This window comes from Dermacentor silvarum, chromosome 1 (assembly GCF_013339745.2).
Source record: "Dermacentor silvarum isolate Dsil-2018 chromosome 1, BIME_Dsil_1.4, whole genome shotgun sequence".
NCBI lineage: Eukaryota > Metazoa > Arthropoda > Arachnida > Ixodida > Ixodidae > Dermacentor > Dermacentor silvarum.
Window position 1 is genome coordinate 56,357,106 of NC_051154.1, and position 19,825 is coordinate 56,376,930.

At 44.3% G+C, this 19,825-nt stretch overlaps 1 protein-coding gene across 1 annotated transcript in view; it reads left to right on the forward strand.

Moving 5' to 3' along the window:
- The window catches only part of LOC119463671 (major facilitator superfamily domain-containing protein 10), a 40,750-nt gene that overhangs the window by 7,352 nt on the left and 13,573 nt on the right, over positions 1-19,825 (forward strand). The window contains exons 6-10 of the mRNA XM_037724503.2: positions 734-922; positions 6,724-6,820; positions 17,813-17,924; positions 18,845-18,953; positions 19,699-19,789. Coding sequence (XP_037580431.1) covers positions 734-922; positions 6,724-6,820; positions 17,813-17,924; positions 18,845-18,953; positions 19,699-19,789 — 598 coding nt within the window. The remainder of the gene's footprint in view (positions 1-733; positions 923-6,723; positions 6,821-17,812; positions 17,925-18,844; positions 18,954-19,698; positions 19,790-19,825) is intronic.

The following is a 19,825-nucleotide window of genomic DNA, read 5'->3' on the forward strand; positions in this document are numbered from 1 at the left end:
ACTGTTTCTGTATCCAAACTTAGGCTGTTAACTCTTTAACTGATGTCACAGGGAGTGATGTCATGGGGCTGCTTGTGATGCAGCTGAGGCTGCATCACAAGCAACCTCAGCTGTACTGAAAGTTTGTTACTTGATATGGATGCAGCAGGAGCAGCTTTGTTTTAATGAACCGTGAACATTTAAATTATAAAACTATATTTAGCATGTTTCAGCAAATTTTAGTATTTCTTTGGCTTCAAATGCAGTATTTTTCAACTTTTAATGTAGGCAGGTTTGTAAAATGTTTAACACTTGTATTTTTGTACTTTCAAGGTTGGCAGAATTGTGAAATGTTAAAGATGTCTTTCAGAATTATGGATATTTTCTGTACCCTAAACATTGGAAGACTTGCATGCACACCTATGGTCTTAGTGCTTTCATCCATCTCTGACATAGCCATACAACTTGAATCTGAATGTGCTTGTTGATATCGCATGTTATCAAGCAGAATTGTTATTGGGACATGAAAGATAATCTGCACCGCTAAATAGTGGAAATCTCCTTGTAAAAAATTTTTTGCTAAAAGGTATGACTGCTTAATTGAGGTTCAAATGTATGAAAAGGCATGCATTGTATTTATGTTGTCGGGTAGCAGTCTGCATTTTTACCACTGTGAGTGGGATGGTCTGATTCTGGTTGAGGATTTCTTGTAGTTCTGTGAGCATGCACTTATTTCTGCCACATTTGTTCACAGGCACTCATTGGTGTTGCCTTTTCTGTTGGATTCATTGTGGGACCCCTCATTGGTGCCCAGTTTGCTGTGGCAAGTAAAGGCTCTACCGAGTTCTACGTTGGCCCTGCAATCTTTGCCCTTCTGCTTGCCCTCCTGGACATATTGTTCTTAAGCCTTATGTTTACTGAGTCATTGCCTCAGGAGAAACGCGTGAGTATACTTTCTAGCATGGAGATTTTTGTAATGTTCACATTAGCATCTTTCGATAGTGCTTTCCTTACAGGTACACCCGTGAGCAAAAGTATACGGACCATGGGTTGCGCGAAAAAGCTGATTTTTTCCTCTGCCTTTGAACGCAACTTGAAATTGAGGATTGCAGTCCGAACTTGGCATTGCGAACTTTTTAGTGTACTCATCGATTCCAGCTTATGGTTGTTAATTATGAATAAATTCACTTTTTTCGTCGACCCTACGCATACTTTTGCTCACGGGTGTACATCAATGCATCCACATCAGGTGCATCCACACCTAAAGCATACTTCAGTTGTGAATATGGGAATATTAGATGTGGAAACTAGTTAAGCTGTATGTGTAAACTACATTTGAGATGTCGATGCAGAAGAGGTACAGACACAGGAGGCATTGCTACTTATGATTAGGGTTGTTCGTTTATTGGTTTTATATTTTTCTAAATTAGGGGGGGAGGGGGGTTAAAATAAGGTGTTAATTTTCAAGCTGATAATCGGGTAGAAATCAGGTTTTTTGTGGAACCATTCCGAAATTTTTTATTTTTTTTGTTAAATTTACAAATGGTACTAATTAACCGATACATTAGATTCCGGTTTCTTTTTTTATCGGACGATATCATGAGCTCCTTAACGCTGACGCGTTAAAACTGGGGATCTGTTACAAGCTGGTATTCGCAGGGGGACATCAGGGTTTTCTTGCAATTACTCCGAAGTTCGGTACTTGTTTGCAAATTGATAAATCATAATGACAGTAATGAGCATTGACAACTTCTAGGAAATGAAACATTTTATTCATTGATTTTTTACGCATCCTTGTTAACATACATTATCATCTGCATGCGCAACATGTCGGTCTCTATCTGAGACCTGTCTGATCTTTGAACATATCTCAGCTGAGAGAAAGTTCTCTCGACGTCACAGCTTCCATCAGCAAGACACAACAATGTCAGCGCTGCAGTTGCCAGGCTGGGGTAGCGATCGGTAGAGTCATGCCAATACTCAATGAGTTCGACAGCTGTGTTAGTGGGGCTTGCTTCCAGCAAGTATTGGTTAAAGTCATCGTGAAGCGAATCCACGTTGTCGATCACGGAAATGAAGTCGGTAGTCATCAAATGACTGGCTCAGCAGACGCTTCTGAAATGGATCCAAGACTCCTTCCAATTCCCATAACGTTAGCTGGTTTTCGTCTTCGTCTGAGATGTTCTGCTTAACAGTGCAGTACCATGTTGTGGCAACTTTCGTCCAAAATTCTTCAGATCATGTTTTCACTAACGTGGCGCTGTTCTTGGGTAACTGGAGTTCACTTAAGCCAACAGGATCTAACTTCGTTGTCACGAGGCAGGGTAGGCAACACATGTGCACCGCAAACCCCGTGCAGCGCAGAAAAAAAAAGAAAAAAGGTTGGTATGTGGTTTTGGAATTTGGGGAGGAAATCGGGTTTAGCCCAATTCTCCTGAAACTTGTTCGGGGTGTAAAAATTGGGTAAAATCTAGTTTTACGCGAAAACGAACAACCCTACTTATGATCCCCTCTGCAGTCTGGTTGGCCACTTTCCAGCACTTAACTAGATGGTCGAAAAGGCTCTCATTGGCACCGGTGGAAGTGGTGGTTTGTCTCTAAACAAGCCCCAAACAAGACTGTTCAGTTAATCTGCATGCTTCTGCAATACCAAGAATGTCAGCACCTTAATGAGTGGAGGCATGGTAAACAAAAAAAAAAGGCAGAGAAGAAGACGAAGAAAATGCAAGAAAATGCTTCGAAATTTTTAACCTCACACTGACATATGAGCATTGTGGTTTCAATGGAGATTTGCGAAAAGGGAAGCTTGGGCTCTATTTCTCTTCTACCAATCACCGCTTCCTGCCATTGAAATAAAAATAGCATGTTGAAAAAATACCCAGTCAATCCAAAGTGGTTAAGTAGTACAATAAAACCTCGTTAATTGGGATCTCACGGGACCGAAAAAAATGTCCGAATTAACTAATGGGGGGGTCGAATTATTGAGAGTATAAAAAAACAATAAGCAACTGCTTACTACGTCAACACACTTTTCTTTACTGAACGAATGAGCAAATCCTGTTTCTATTTTGCTCAAAAGCAGTGTGGAAGCTGCAATTCTCGTCATGTCGTGACTGATTGGCCCTCGCAGCAGCAATGGCCTCGAGAATTCCTTCGCAGCACAGCCGCTGCACGCGCCTTCAGCTGAGACATGCTTTTCACTACGGCGCGCACATCCCGATTATTTTTTCGCCAGTGAACTGGTCACCAACAGCTTTGAACCGAGTCAAAACGAAACTACCGTTTGCCGCAATTGCGGACGACACCGCGGCTACTAATTGACATGATCATGGATGGTGATTACGCAGTTTTGAAGGCACGCGTCCGACGCGTGCATCGAGTAAAAATGGAACTGCCACACAACAACTACGGACGATACCGTAGCCGCTATCGGTGCGATCATGAATGGCGACTACGCAGTTCTGAAGGTACGCTGCCAACACACGCACCAAGTCAAAACGAAACTATTGTTTGCTGCAATTGCTGCGAACAAAACCGCTGTCGCTATCAAGTCGATCATGGACGGCGATTTTGCAGTTCTCAAGACACGCAGCCAACGCGCACACCGAGTCAAAATGAAACTACTGTTTGCCACAACCACTGCGGACGAAACCGTGGTGGCTATCGATGCGATCATGGATGGCGCCTACGCAGTTACGAAGGCATGCGGCCAACGCGGTGTTATGTGCAGCGGTAAATGCAAGAACAAAGGCTTCACATACACATTCACATACACGGTAAGTTAATTAGACGCTCGCGCCGTTTTTGCACTTCTGCGGCGCTCAGCGCTCGCCGAGCTCTGAGAGTTGTCCGAATTAACCGATGCGCGTTCCAATACGTCCGAATTAACGAGAGTTTGATTCCATTAAATAATGTATGCGCCTGCCGGGACCAGAGGACGAGTCCGAATTATCCGATTTTCCGAATTAAAGGGGGTCGAATTAACGAGGCTTTACTGTAGCATTACTCTCTAATGCTCCTTTAAAGCCTTCCTAGGCAACACCTGTGTTGTTACTACTGTAAAACCTTGTTAATTGGACCCTCGTTAATTAGGAGGATCAGATACTACTTTGGACTCGTTCTTTGGTGCCGGCAGGTGTATGCATTATTCAATGGAATCAAACTCTCTAAATCGGACTTACTATTTGGCCACACATTTATTAATTCGGACAACTCTCCAGCTCGGCGAGCGCACACAAAAGAGCAAAAGCAGCTTCCAACCAAAGCAATGCAGCGGGGTCCACATTATGATAGTCATCAGCGGAAATCGTACGTGAACAACAGGAACACTGGAATGCTTCGTGCCCTATTTGTGCCTTTACAGCCCTTATTCTTGCATTTACCACCGTACATAACCCTGTGTTGGCCACGTGCCTTCATAACTGCATAGTCGCCATCCTTGATTGCTTCAATGGTGACCACAGTTTTATAGCGTACTTTAACGGTTTCCATCCACAGCGATTGTGGCAAACTGTAGTTTAATTTTGACTCGGTGCACACGTCGGCCGCATGCCTTCAGTACTGCATGGTCGCCGTCCATGATCATGTCGATAGCGTCTGTAGTTTCGTCTGGAACATTTGCGACAAACAGTAATTTCGTTTTGACTTAGTGCTATGGTTGCACGCACAATGTCACAACCACGGCAGAAGCCGTCGAGGATGATGAGTGCCGGCTACATCACGATAGACGGATGATCTGTTTTCGACGAGCTCACTGGCGAAAAAATAATCGGGATGTGCACGCAGTAGTAAAAAGCGTGTCCCAGATGAAGATGCACGCCGCAGCCGAGTTGTAAAGGAAGTCGTGAAGTGTTCGTAGCTGCGAGCGCTAATCAGTCACGAGGTGACAAGAATTGCAGCTTTCGCACTGCTTTTCGGCAAAAGAGAGAGGGGATTCACTGATTCATTCAATAAAATAAAATTGTTGATGTAGCAAGCATTTGTTTATTGTTTTCTTAAAATCCTCAATAACTCGACATTCGGTTAATTGGAACATTCTTTTTGGTCCCGTGAAATTTGAATTAACAAGGTTTTACTTATGAGCCTGAAGTGCTGCCTGCAGAAGGGCTGTGAGTGCCGCTCGCATGATGTCAGGACAATTACTTGCATCTGTCATCTGCTAGTCTGGGAACCGTCCACAGCATTTTCATTGAATTCCACTTGTTCTCTACATTTTGCATGGTGTTTTTATGTGCAAAAGTTAATAAAAATTACACAGACTGCGCTCAGAAGCTCTGAAGCCGCAAGTTGATGTAAGCAGCTCCAATTCCATGCAGTCCTTCGCATGACTTGGCCACCTCAGTCATATGGCCAACCAAATATGTTTACAGAAGCAGTGCTCAAGATTGGTCATTGCTTGAACGCCACTGTGCACTGCTCAATAACTGTAGTCACTTTTTGCCCCTGCAAATAGGAAAATTCATCCACCTAGTGGGGACTTGGGTTATTAATGACATGGCAAAATTTGAAGCTTTTTAGCACATGAGGTGATCTCTCGCTTGTCAGATGCTCTGATTGATTATGCTTGTAAACCACAAGCATAGAAAAGTTTTTTTCGTTCTACAGTACTTCTGAGGTTTAATTTCAATCATGAAAGAATGGATTTTATACTTTTTAATGCTACCTTCAGTGACCTGTCCATGGCATGTGTATTTGGGTGCCTTAGGGCGTGGTATTGTAAATCTCTGAGGCTATGGAATTTGTTCACTTCACAGCACGTTACAAGTTTAATTTTAATATTAAAAGGAGGGATGGGGGGGTGGGGGGTGGGGGGGGGGGGGCTATTTTCAGATGTTACCTTTAATTTTAGCCTTAAAAACGATTTTGTGAACTAGAAGAGTAGGGTTTTAATGCAACCTTTTCTCTTTCTGATAGTGTCCCCATGTCACAGCGTGTGGGGGGAGTCATATTATCGTTGCCAAAGTGTTTGAGCATGTTCTTAGGTCATGTTTCAGAGATAGCAGGTTTCTGAACTCATAACTGCATATCTCAGTAAAAGGGCTCATTTCTAGACAGCTATTTGTATAAGGCAGCACCTGCAGTGCTGGTAAATGGAGCTCAACCGGGCATTTACATTTTCTCCAGCACTTTACAATGTTTGATGTGAATTTCTACATACTGCAGTGGTAGTTCACTTGAATAATAAAGTCATTAACAGCAAAGTATATGTTGAGCTCCCAAATAGATAGGGGCTGCAGCAAGCGTGTAACAAATACTTACATGTGTAACTTCCAACATTGGTATATTCTGGCAATGAGATTCTTGTTTAAAAAAAAAATCCCATGTCTTTTTGCACGTATCTTTAAAGACTGTATTGTGTGTGTGGTGTGCGTGTGTGCGTGCATGCGTGTGTGTGTGTGTGAGAGAGAGAGAGAGAGAAATAATTTGTTCAGGATATGGAAAAAAGTAATTTTTGACTAGAATGTTGGTGGTCATGCGGTGCATCTATTGGGTGTGTTTACTCATGGGGCACTTGAAACTGCTTCGGGATCCCTTTACTTGTGTGGCAAATGAACACAGCTTTCATTGGCCTTTCTCCAAGTATATAGCTCCTTCTTATAAAGCATCTTGCGTTGTAACACTCATGTTTAGTACTTGAATTCGTGATAAATTTTAGATGGAGCTTTTGTTTTCGGCCCTTAATATCTTGAGTATGTACAGGCAAGCTTTTGTTTTAATTTGTGTTTAATTTGTGTGTTATTCCAGGCACATTCGGTTGCTTCTAGTCTCTCCGGAGCACTTTCCTATGTCAACCCAGCATCACTGTTCACATTTCAGCCAGTTCAAAAGCTTCCTCTCAAAGGTAAGGGCAGTTCTAGAATGACACAACACCTGCTGTTGCATTACCTTTTCATAGCACAAGGCATGTCGGTCCCGCCAGCTCAGAGAACAAAAGCGGTGAAGAGCAGACGCTTGGCAGATGACGAGAATTGCAGCTTCCGCACTGCTTTTGTGCAAAATAGCAAAAGGATTTGCTCATCCATTACACTAATAAAATCGTTCTGACGTAGTAAGCATTTGCTTATTATTTTCTGGATACCCTGATAATTCGGACATTTTTTTTTTCAGTCGCGTCAAATTCGAATTAACTAGGTTTTACTGTAATATGTGATATATACTATTCGAACTATTCAATTCGAAATTATTCAACCAAGTCACTATTTGCTTCGACCCTCAAATCCACTATTCGCCCATCCCTAAAAGTTAGCTGCAATTTTATTGAAAGGGAACGAAAGTTGCGGAGGGAGGGAGGGGAGGCGACGTTTAGCTGCGGCACCAAATGTGTATTTATATAAAAATGTTGTGAGGCGAGAAGGTGGTAAAGACTTCGGACGCTGCTCCGTTGGTGTCCCGTTCTGATCTCTTGGAAAACCTCCAAGTCGCCCTCAGAAGCACCGGCAACAGTCACCAACGCCGTGTGCGTTCGGTGTGAATGCGGGCAACACGCCGACGGCGTCGATAACAGTTCTGCGCGTTGCTAGTGCTGCTGCATGTCCAAGTTTATACAGCTGATAAAACTACTATTCTTACTCCGTATAGCTCTCTACTAATTTGCTATCGCAATTGATGCTTCGCCTTTCGGGTGAAACTGCGACATTTTTTTTAACATGCTTTCTAAAGAGTGACAGCATCAGGCAACATGGTGTCAGCCCGTCTTGATGTAAAAGAAAGTTCCGTTTCACTCTGGGAATTTAGCAAAATCACTCAGGGAAAACCTAGAAAACTCGGGGAATCTGAAAATGTCAACTTGGTAGACACCCTGCTTCAGGTGACAATGTCAGCTGCACAAGCTCTTCAGAGCTGTCAAACAATGACAGCTACCATTCAGACGAATTCAATCGCCATGAATTGCTGTTCGCATTTGACCCGCAAACTATGAGAGTAGCTCAACACATTGCGCTGCAACATGAAGACCAAGGGTAGATCTAACCACTGATTTGGTACATGCTGCTTGCTATTTTAGGTGTTTTATCCCGTCTCAGGGAAGCATGTTGAATACTCCCTATAATATGTTGGGGAACGCTGCTTTCCACATTTGTATGTCAAGTTATAGAGCACACAATTTCTCTGAAAGAATGCCACTGAGTGCCCACAGCACTGACCGGTGCATTTGTTTATCAGCATGGTACATTGACCGCTCGTCATTTGCTTGAAATATAATGCAAGCTGTGCATAGCAAAGCATGCAGATTTTGTGCATGTAAGCACTGTCGCATCACTCTGAGCTGCGCTGGTATGAGCAACCGGAGACCGTATTCCGCATTGTTATGCTGCCTACTTATCATTCTTCGTACTCTTTTTCATACACACAATTCATGTGTTCCATAAAGTAGACATAAATTAAGACTTTGTGCATATGATCATTCGTTTAGAGAACATGTATAGTTTTCTCGCAGAAACGCCGGTGCCAGTACTGACACCGTTGGCAGCTGAACGATGCGGTTGTTTATGCTGCTGTACCAAAAGGGCCTCCTCCACTTGTTGCCCATTTGGGATCAGAGGCAAACAGTGCACCTGGGGAGTTAAATAATGAGTCAGCATAACAATACGTAAAACTACACTCATGTGCGTAGTCGCATTTAATTTAGAGAAGTGCCGGTGAGTGCAACTGGATGCCTTCGGGAATGGCAACGTACTGATGTTGATAGTGGGCCGTGTTGTCACTTCTTGCTTTTTGTGTGTGCACTGTACGAAATGCAGAATAGTTTATTTCAAATCCATGTGGTCAAAACGTGAACTACAGAAGCAGTTTTCTTCATCCTAACGGCTTAATTAGGTTCAGGTCACGCGCTCAGGTTTACCGGTAGTATAGACGCACAAACTTGGCGACTGTGATAGGCTGACCGTGATCAGCATTGGTTCAAACTGTGTGTGCAACTGGTAAGGGCTGAAGTTCATGCAGCCAATAACGCAACACCACTTGCCACCCATCACTTGCCCGACCACACAGAACGCAACTTCTCAGGACAGCAACTTCTCACGCCACACGCTAGTTCAGGATCGCTGGCTCTTTGACGCTGTTGTCTGTCATCGATTCCCAGCATGCTCTGACATTTACATCATAGCACAATGTGCCTAGTAGCTGAGGAGCAGGCAAGACAGGTGGTTCGAAGGAATTAACAAAATTTATTTGTAAAAAATCTGTGCAACTCTCAAACCTGCTTTTTTCAGGACAAGACGGGAGTGAACAGAAGAACGCTTCCGGCAAATTTAATTGATATCCATTGACTTCGAAAAATCACTGAAGTGGCTCAAAATAGGCTGGCCAATTACGAGTTTTATTATTTTCGTTAGTTTTGCACGCTAACAATCATTAGCATGCAAGCACACTAACGATCGTGTTTGCAAAGTATAGTATAGACCACTTATAACGTAACCGCTTATAGTGCAGGACCGGATATAGTGCGGTCTTTTCAGACTCCCGTTAATTTTCCCATAGCACTCCATGTATACACGTATCGCGTATAGTGCAGTTGCGGGAAACGAAATACCGGTTACAGTGCGGCTGCCTGGGAGTACGGAAGTCAGCGGAGACGGCGAACGCTCCCCTCAAACGGGCGCCCCAAGGGGTGATCGAGGAAGAAAGAGACGAAGTGTAGGAGAAGGGCATGTGGTGCGAACGAACAGCCAGTGAGGCTAAAACCAGAATCTTGAGTGCGAGTCGAGTCGTGAAATATCACGGTGCGCATAGCGAGCGAGGGCCACGAAACGGCCAACGCTCGCTTCACGATAACGGCAGTAAACGAAACTTCAGCGAGCGAGCGGGCGGCGCCGGCACGGCATGGCGAAGGGTGCACGCGGTGACCGCGGAATGTGAGGGAGGAGGGCGGCAGGGAAGCGGATTTCGCCTTGGCAACTCCGCCGCTTCGGTGGCTCTCCTCGCCCTCCCTTGTAGCTCCCTCACTTTCGACTGTCACCGTGCGCGCCCGCCGCCGCTACAGGTGGCCCGGCGCCAGCTCCCCGAAGTTTTGTTTTCTGCCGTTATCGGGAAGCGGGCGTTTGCCGGCCTGGGACAGCGCCGCTGCCTCCCCCTGCGCCATAGCCGCAGCGTGCAAGGTCAACACGTGACTAGAAAGTAGAGGAAGCATAAAGGAGAAAGAAGGGCTTACTGCCATTTTCTACGCGTGGCTACGGTAGCGTGGCTGAGACATCGGCACGTACACGCATGCTCCAGCGCAACGCAGAATCGGCGACCTTGCCATTTGAGAGAGGGTGAAATGTCCTCCGTGGTTTTTTTTTTTTTTTTTTTGGTATGTTCGCGCGCGACATAGAGGGGTCTCCCCTAAGCTTTTACTCTATGGCGGTGCCGGAGCAATGCCGGTCGGAGGCGCCGCCGCGTGATTTGGTTTAAATTAACGAGATTCGACTGTCAATTGAATGCAAACGTTCTAGCCGCATTCCTCGACTGTCACTTACGCGTGGCGGCTCGGTGCACATGTTTTGCATATGTGCAGGCCTTGAAAATTGTTGCTTTGGTTATAGTGTGGTACCACTTATAGTGCAGACATTCGCGACTACGGCGACTTACGTTATAAGCGGTCTACACTGTATTTACACTGTTACGCACTGCAAAAACAGCTGAAATTTCAAACAAAACGCTGTGTCCCCTTCTCCTCATGGGCACCGCACTCCCAGCCAGAGAGTCAACGTCATTCACACAAGTGCACCTACATAATTCGCAGTGCTGTGACGTCACTCACAGTGACTCGTGGCTTTGAGAATTATTCAAGGCAACAGCAGTTATTTGTTTGATCTGTTGCTTCAATAGATGAATTAAAGTTTAGAGAAATAATAAAACTTGCGAACCGAATGTCTTCAAGAGTTTGACGGAATGCCATCTGGTCAGGTAATGTGCTCAACGCTAATTAAGAACCTAGTGCTTAGCCAACATTCCATTGTGAATAAGGGATCCGTACGGGTCCCGAAGCGTCATTTCTATTTATCTTGACCTTGGTCAGTGAGCTGTTTCATTTTTACCAAACTGAATATCTGCGTGTCTGTTTTGCTTTGTACCGTAGCAAGAGAGATTTACCACAGTTTCCTCTGCTTGTTCCCACGTTGTGCAGTCGCACGCGCAGAGAGTGAAACTGTCATTTTCTACTGCGTTCCAGCACAATTATGCTCTTTGATCTGCTCGCGTCTATCTCACTGTTCACATGGCACTGACTTATCATACCGGTAGTCTGGTGCCAGCAGCACAACGATGCGGTGTGTTGCGGTAAGGATCCATGAGCCAGGATCCATTTCGCCAAAGCAGCCAAATATGAATGCAGGTGTTCTAGTGCACAGAGCGAAACGAAACAAACGCAACAGCTTGCAGGCTCGCGTGTGAGACCACCACTGGAAGTGCACCTCGCATCGAAAACACAAGAAGAAAAAAAAAAAAGAGGGCAGGGATCATGACATGTATGCGACCAGATCCTCTGTGTCCGGTAAGGGAGAACGCAGGAAAGGAACTTGGCTTGGCAGAGGCTAGACGGGGTCAAGTAGCGAGGGTGTCTATGTTGGCAGTGAAGCTCGCCTCCTGAAATCATATGTTGGCAACACTTCAAACATTTCCATCTCTGCTAATACGGAACCAATCTGCAAAATTATCGCGATAGAATACTCCCTAGAGGGCACATAACAATGTCTAGCGTATAACCAAAATTTGCTGTGGCCTGGTGAGAGGCCCTTTAAACATGTACTGGCTTCTTATGTTTGGAGTCTTTAGCTTCAAACTAATGGGACCAGACCTGTACATAATGAATTACATGTAATTAATCACCTGTAATCAGTTATATATTTGGTAGTTTTGTTATTTATCTACAGTATAGACCACTTATAACATAACCGTTTATAGTGCAGGACCGGATATAGTACGGTCTTCTCAGACTCCCGTTAATTTTCCCATAGCACTCCATGTATACGCATACCGCTTACAGTGCAGCCGCGCGAGACGAAATACTGGTTATAATGCGGCTTCCGCGGGAAAATCTCGCCGACAAGGGCGGTAGCGAGCATGCTTCTCAACGAGGTGCGTGCTCCCGGCCGGCGTATGCATTATTCCATGCAACCGCACTCTCGTTAATTCGGACTTATTTGGCCGCACATCGGTTAATTCAGACTACTTTCGGAGCTCGGTGAGTGCAGAGCGCCGCAAATGTGCGACGCAAAAGAGCAAGAACGGCGCTAGCGTCCAACCGAAACGAAGCGGCGGAGTCCGCATCGCCACAGCCATCAGTTGAAATCGTACGTGAATGACAGCAACGCCGGTACGCTTAGAGCCTATTTGTGTCTTTAAAGCCTGTATTCTCGCTTTTACCGCTGCGCATAACACCGCGTTGACCGCGGGCTTTCGTAACTGCGTAGTCGTCATCCACGATCGTGTCCATAGCGGCCGCAGTTTTCTCCGCAGCGGTTGCGGAGAACAGTATTTTCGTTTTACTCGGCACGCGCGTCGGTCGCGTGCTTAAAAAACTGCGTAGTCGCCATCGATGATCGCATAGATAGTGACCGCGGTTTCGACTGCAGTTGTTGCAGCGAATGGTAGTTAATTCGTCCAGACTTGGTGCGTGCGTCGGGCGCGCGCCTTCAGCACCGCAAAATCACCGTTCATAACCGCGTTGATAGCGGTCACGGCTTTTTCCGCAGCAGTTGCGGCAAACAGTTTCGTTTTGACTCGGTGCAAAGCTGGCGAACTTGAAGAGCACCGGCTACATCGTGATTATGTTTTCGCCAGCTCACTGGAGAAAACGTAATCGCGATGTGCGCGCGATAGTACAAAGCGTGTCTACATGCTTGGTCTACATGTTTTGCACACGTGCAGGGCTTGAAAATCGGTGTTTTGGTTATAGTGCGGCACCGCTTATAGTGCAGATAATCGCGACTCCAGCGACTTACGTTATAAGCGGTCTATACTGTATTACTCTTTTACTCAGTAATGCTTACTGTAATTAAATTACTTTTTCCATAACCGATTACATGTAGCCAGTTACTTTATTGACGAGACAAGCTGTAGAGCAAAGAGGAGATATAGAGTGGATTTCAGAGCGAAGTGCGCTGTTCAAGTAAAAAAAAAAAAAAAAAGCTCATGACAGGGGGTTCAGTTTTGAGCACTGCAGTTTGGTTGTAACTACAGTAAAGTGCCCATGCTCGTGCCATGCAAAAGCCTCAAGGCTGTGATGTTCAGACAAGCAAACTTGGGCGCTCAATATTTGTTTCGTCATGCTTGACACTCCACCAGATGTCGGCCAACGAATTAAACTGGGGTCGCTATGGCTCCATAGCCACGAAATCACCTACAGATGATTTATTAGCTGAAATTACAAAAGAGCTGAAATTTCAAACCAAATGCCGTTTGCCCTTCTCCTCACGGGCAACGCGCTCCAAGAGGGGGGAGGGGGTGATGTATATCAGCAAGTGCACTTACGTACATGTCTCTGCTGTGATGTCGCTTAGAGTGACACGTGACACTTTGAGAATGATTCAAGGCAGCAACTGTTATTTGTGTAATCTGTTGCTTCAATAGATTAGAGAAATAATAAAACACACAAACCGAATGCCTGCATGTGTTTGTTTTACTTCACAACGCAGCAAGAGAGATGTACTTCCGTGTCTGCTTGTTCCCATGTCGTGCAGTCGCGCGTGTTGAGAATGAAATTGTCATTTTCTACCGTGTTCCAGCGCCTGATCATGCTCTGTCTTCCGCTTGCATCTGCCTCGGTGTTCGTGTAGCACTGATTTATACCGCTAGTCAGGCGTTCTCGTGCACAACGTGCAAAATCATGCGCTGTGCGAAACAAGACAAATGCAACAGCTCGCACGCACAACTGTCAGTGGAAGTGTGCCACGCAGCAACAAAGCAAGAGAAAAAAAACTGAATGCGGGGCCCGTGACGTATGCGTCACGTGATCATCCAGCTCCGGTATGGGAGAACGCAGGGAAGGAATTTCGCTTGAGGAGGCTAGACAGGGCAAGTGGAGAGAGTGCCTGACACTCGCCTGCTGAAATCGTGTTTGCGGCACTGAAATTTTTTATCGCAGCTATTAAGGAACCAATTTGAAAAATTCTTGCACTAGAACGCTCCCAAGAGGGTGTGTAAGAATTTCCAGCGTCGTACAACCAAAATTTGCTATGTGGCCGGATGAGGGGCCCTTTAAGACAAGCAATGTGTGAATGGCTAGAGACTGCACTGAAAAAGCCTGGCCAGCTCATTTTATTGACTGGGTTTGTGCAATGTTAATAAAAGGGGGGGGGGAAAGTAACATAATAGTAATCGAATACAATTTAGTAATTGTTCAATTACTTTTGTGGGGCAGTAATTGGTAACTGTATTCAATTACATTTTTGAGTGTTGTAATTGTAATCGGTTACTTCTTTTATATAATGTGCACAAGTCTGAATGAAACGGTGTTTATCCATGCTTTCACTGTAACAAAATTTCATTGCTGTTAAAAAGGAAGAGCAAGGCCTTAAATGCACATTATTATACAGTTCATGCACGTTACAACAAATCCTCATACAACATGCTTTCAGATATAACAAACCATTCTTTTCATTGAGGAACAACTGCACAAGCAGCTCACTACCACTGTCAGCTCAGTACCGAGCAGGTGGAGCAGGTTTCTGGGCAAGTTGAATCCGTTTATTATAATCAAACTTGCCCCCAACTAGCACACTGACATGAGAGCACTTGTGTTGCCATCCTTACATGTTGGTGTGTTACACATGGGTTATTATACTGTATTAAGGTAATTTCTGTCCAAATCAATTGCAGTAAAAAAATGATAGGTAATATGTAAATAGCATAATTGTGTCACTCTTGACACATATAGGCACCGGGCAGCCGCCGTAAGGTGCCAGCGGCCCACCGGCGATGTGCTGGCGATGTGCTGGCAGTGTGCTGGTGAACAGCACCGCGAACGGCAGCTGTCGGAGCACTGGCATGTGAAGCAGACGACGAGACGAAGGCGCCCAGTGCTTCCAGTGATTTCGCACTGGGGTTTCAAGGGCTGACGTACTGGAAAATGCATTTCGTGTGTCTGCTTTTGAGAAAGGTCTTCACTTGTACGAGGCAGATCACATTCGGGGCACCAGGTAGTATATAAAACAAAAAACGAGTGCAAATTGCGATGCAAATGCACCACACGAACAGAGCTCACCGCAACAAGCTAAGACGTGGAAATCCAGCAGTTATATTCCAGATGTTTTTTGCCTGTGCACATTATCATTGTCACGTATTTAATCATGCAAATAGGTGAAGAACGCAAATCACAAATGTTATAGACAAAAAAAGGGGGGTGGGGAGAGTCTCTCTTTTTCTGTTTCTTGAGCTGTTTCACCGATCGCGCATATGTCAGTAAGTTCCTGTTCTCTGTCCATTGTAATTTTTTTTATCTTTGCAATGCTGCACCATTCTTAATGTCTTATAAATTAGCCCAGTCATCAGTCATGGTCCATTTTACAGTGCTTAGCGCAACGAGAACCGTCAGTGGCGGGGAATGTGAACACGCCGCTGCGTTTGCATTCGCCGTTGATGCACAGCAAACAGTCATGTGCCGGACACAACCAGAGTTGGAAAACCCAAGGAAGGAAAATATACCCTATAAAGGGAAGACTGATACACTGATAAAATCACAAACTGACTACAAATTAAAGTGTTCACCTTCGGTATCCAAGCTCCGGAGCCCTTACACCTACGGAGGCAAAGACAGGCAATTCACATGGGACGCGGAGCTCTTTCGTATGAAGGGCTCTTTTATTAATGCTAGAACAACTAGACCATACCAAAGCAGCGCCGGAAACATATGTACAGTGCTCAAATATTGAAGCGCGATACTTGGAGCGCGCAGCTGCCACCAATCTTTTTTTTTTTTTTTTTTCACGCCACGTGTGAGCGTTACGTGATTGACGTGGGATCAAATGCAGTCACAATGCGTCGCAAAGGTTCTCGCTTTCACTGTACACAACGATGCATCAATTCGGTGTCCCCAGCACTTACAGTCAGCGCCGGCGACCATGCGCTTCGGCGACTGTTGCCTACAGACCTTGCATATACACTCTTTCTGCCTGAAAAATGCGATGCTGCGATGAAAAACGATTGAATTGAATGGCCTAACCAGCTTCAGTCATGTTTCAGTAACTGTTCGTGCCCCAAAAAACGCAACATGTTTGATGAGATTTGGTTTCACGTGGTATTTCGGTAACGCAAAACAGAAAAAAACAATGGCAGATACTAGCACTGATGTCCCACAACCACTTTTGATAACGGTGAAGCCCGATCCGGATCAAAATTCTCGACTGCAATTGGCTCCCTTGCACAGCTTGCACAAAGGATCCAATCACGACTGAGAAAATCGATCTGGATCGGGCTTCATTGCGAGAAAAGTACACCGTGTGACACTCATATAAATCAACGTAGCTGGCGGCATCACCTGCTGCGCCCAGCCTGGCCGTCACATGCCATTACATTCGCGGCGGCGACACATGAAGGCGCCACCGGTCAACTCATCCTGCGCCCGGTGCCTATAACAGCAGTTTTGCATAGTTTTCCCAGCCGTAAGTGTATCGCAAGGAAATATAGTACATGCCATGAAGCAACTAAGGAACTGATGAAAATAGCATGATCAGAATGGGCACCCTTCAGTGGTCTTTGCAGTGTGGAGTACTTGGCAACTTGGTACAGTGCATTGTAGAAGGGATGCATGAATGACGACAGAGGAAAGGCAGTTTGGGGTGTTTGCATCCTCCTCGGTCTATCATATTTCACACACCCCTTTCGCAATGAGAGGTTCCTGTTCCCCCCCCCCCTTTTTTTTTTTCCTTCATGAGTGAAAAAAAAAAATTCTGTCAGAACTTCAATTGACTGTTTCAATATACTAGCCTTATTTATGACCCACATTTTGCTGGCATATAATTGCAAGCAAATATCTTTCTATTAGCTAAGGCAATTGTAATTATTTGAACTAGCTGTTAGTACCTAAGTGCTTCGTTGAAGTTCTGGGCATTAGTGCAAAATGTACAAGGTCTGTACTCTGTGAAGTATGGAAAGTTAATTGGGATGAAGCATTTTTTTTTCTAAACCAGATATCTTGTTTGAATGCCTAATAGACATGCAGAACCTCTGGATTTCCTAAGGATATCCATCAGATGTAAAAGAGAGACATACACTACCTACTCGCCGTGTAGCTTAGTGACTATATGGTGTTGCACTGCTGAGCACAAAGTTGCGGTGTTGATCTTGACTGCGGCAGCCGCATTCCGACGGGCCGAATGCAAAGCCACTCATGTACAATGCATTGTGTGCACATTAAAGAACCGCAGGTGAACAAATTTAATCCAGAGTCCCCCACTACAGCATGCCCCATAATTAGAATGTGGTTTTGGCATGTAAAACCCAAGAATTTTAATTTTGTTTTTAACCATACATAACCTCTGAATTTACTACGAACATCCATAAAATGTAGAACAGGGATTAAGGCACATCCTTCGCATATTCTGGCCAGTGAATATCTGTGGGCACTTCGCATCTGCTCAACCTCCTAAGTGTGTACATAGCTCCTAGAATTCTGTAAGAAATTCTGTGTTCACCTTAACTCCTGATATTTTTAGCTATTTAGGCTCTGCTTTACCATATAACATTTTATGATGCTTAACTACTTGAATAAATTGAAAACACTTTAACAACATGCATGAAAGCAACCCCTTTTATTAATAGGTTATGTGTATTTGAAATCTCTTCTGTATCATATGTTTGTACCAGGAAAATTTGACGTAAAATGTTGTGAATTAGGTCGGTTTGTTGAATATTGCAGATCATCAGGTTCTCCGTCAGTGTGGCCTGGCTTATTTTTCATACCTGCTGTTCTACTCTGGCCTGGAGTATTCGTTGTCCTTCCTAACTCACAGCAGGTTTCAGTACACACGGTAAGTAATACACCAGTAACCCGCCTCCCCAAGTTGACTAAGCCTTCAGTAATTCTTCCTTAGCATGCCACAGTGCAACGCCCGCAAGGACTCATGAACTGCATAATGCCCATCGTGAATTTCTTGCAGCGTTAAGGTAGCAGCCGGTTCAAAAGGGTTTAGCCCACCATGGCTGCAGTAGACGGTGCTGACCTGCTTTCTGGGTATTGGTGCCTCTACAGCATGCCTTCCAACTCTCCCAAATTTTTTGTTAAGTCTACGAACTTGGGATAATTTTAAAATTTTACGAATCTTGCATCAAATTTAACGAAAAATAAATTCTGTTCATTAGAAACTTTCACACATAGGTCCAAACTTTCCGTGTGAAATTGTGATGGTAAAGGACGAAAGAGGGGTACTTGCTCAAAGTGATTTAGGCAAGCGAGTTCCTGAAGCAGGCGAAATTGGCAACAGCAGAGTTGAAAAACAATATGTTGCTTGTCAGTGCCTGATGTTCCGAGCTTACTGCTGCTTTGATGTTGCGTCTCAAAAAACCAATGCTAATAAAGTGTTTGTGCACCCCTCAAAAGGCCTGTGCTCAGGGCAAACTTAGAATAAATGTGTGCTAATCAACCCCCCCACCCCTCGCTCTTTGGAAAGGTATCTCATGGATAGATAATTTGCATTAACATTACCTCTCTATGTCATAGTTACCTTGTCTTGAATGTGTCAGAGCATTAAAAACAATGTTTTTAATTTGGTGGGAGTATTACTACACACTTGTGCTCAGCGTGGAAATCACATTTTAAATGAGCCTACATTTCTTAGTGCCTTGTTTGCGAATTTTCAGGTGGTTAAAAACATGTGATTGAAAAAAACTGCTTTTATTGTTTTTACTCTTATGGTATAACAAGCGCTTTTCCCTCCACTTTGTGTTGTAGCATGCAGCAAGGCAAGATGTACTTTGTGGTTGGCCTTGTGATGGCTGCAATCCAAGGTGGCTACGTCCACAGAGTTCCACCAGGGAAGGAAATAAGAGTGTGTCTTGTTGTAAGTGAAAGTGTCAAGTTATTATAACATTTCTATTAGTGATAAGAGTTGGGTTCTAGGTTTTGTAGCTAATGTGGTGGACTGTGCCGTAAAGGTTAATAATATAGCAGTGTATTGAAGTGCCAGTTAAAGCGTTTTTCCTATGTATACAGGCTACTATTCTCTGTTTGAGTGATGCTCACTGCAGGTTGTGTTGTCAGGCCCGTGTTTCATCCACAGTGCTCCAGTGCTCTGGAGATCTACAAAGTTTCAAATCTTTCCCATGACATTTTCTTTATTAATTCCTTCTTGGTGCCTATAATCCATTTGTTTAGACATGATGCTACCAGCCATTGCAAAAAATTTGGAGTCTCGGAGAATGTAGAAAGTGTATCTCCATGTACTAATATGCAATGCTGCAGTGCTTTTAAGAAATATTTTCTTGTGTATTACATGATGTAATTTTAATTTGGAGAAGTAAAATAATAAAACAATGTTCTCTGTAATATGAAAAAGAGAATGTTTCAAGTGTAACCAGTTTTCTGGTTACACTTGAAACAATCGTGAATACCACATTGTGTGGCTATTATCACTTGTAGCCACAGGACAGTATAAAAATGCTGTCCAATCTTCCATAATACTGAAGACAGTATAAGACTAATACAGGCACCTTGGTGCAATATGGCAACCAAGGATAGATGAAAAAATAGCACTGTTGTCAAAATTCTTTGTCTGTTTCTTGCAACCATACATTTGTTTCTTGCAGGGGATTATGATGATCATACCATCATTCATCATAATTGGTGTGTCCTGGAGTCCATATGTCTTATACTGTGGGCTCCTGTTGTATGCCTTTTGTAAGTACAACCACTTGATTTTTAATAAGCTTTATA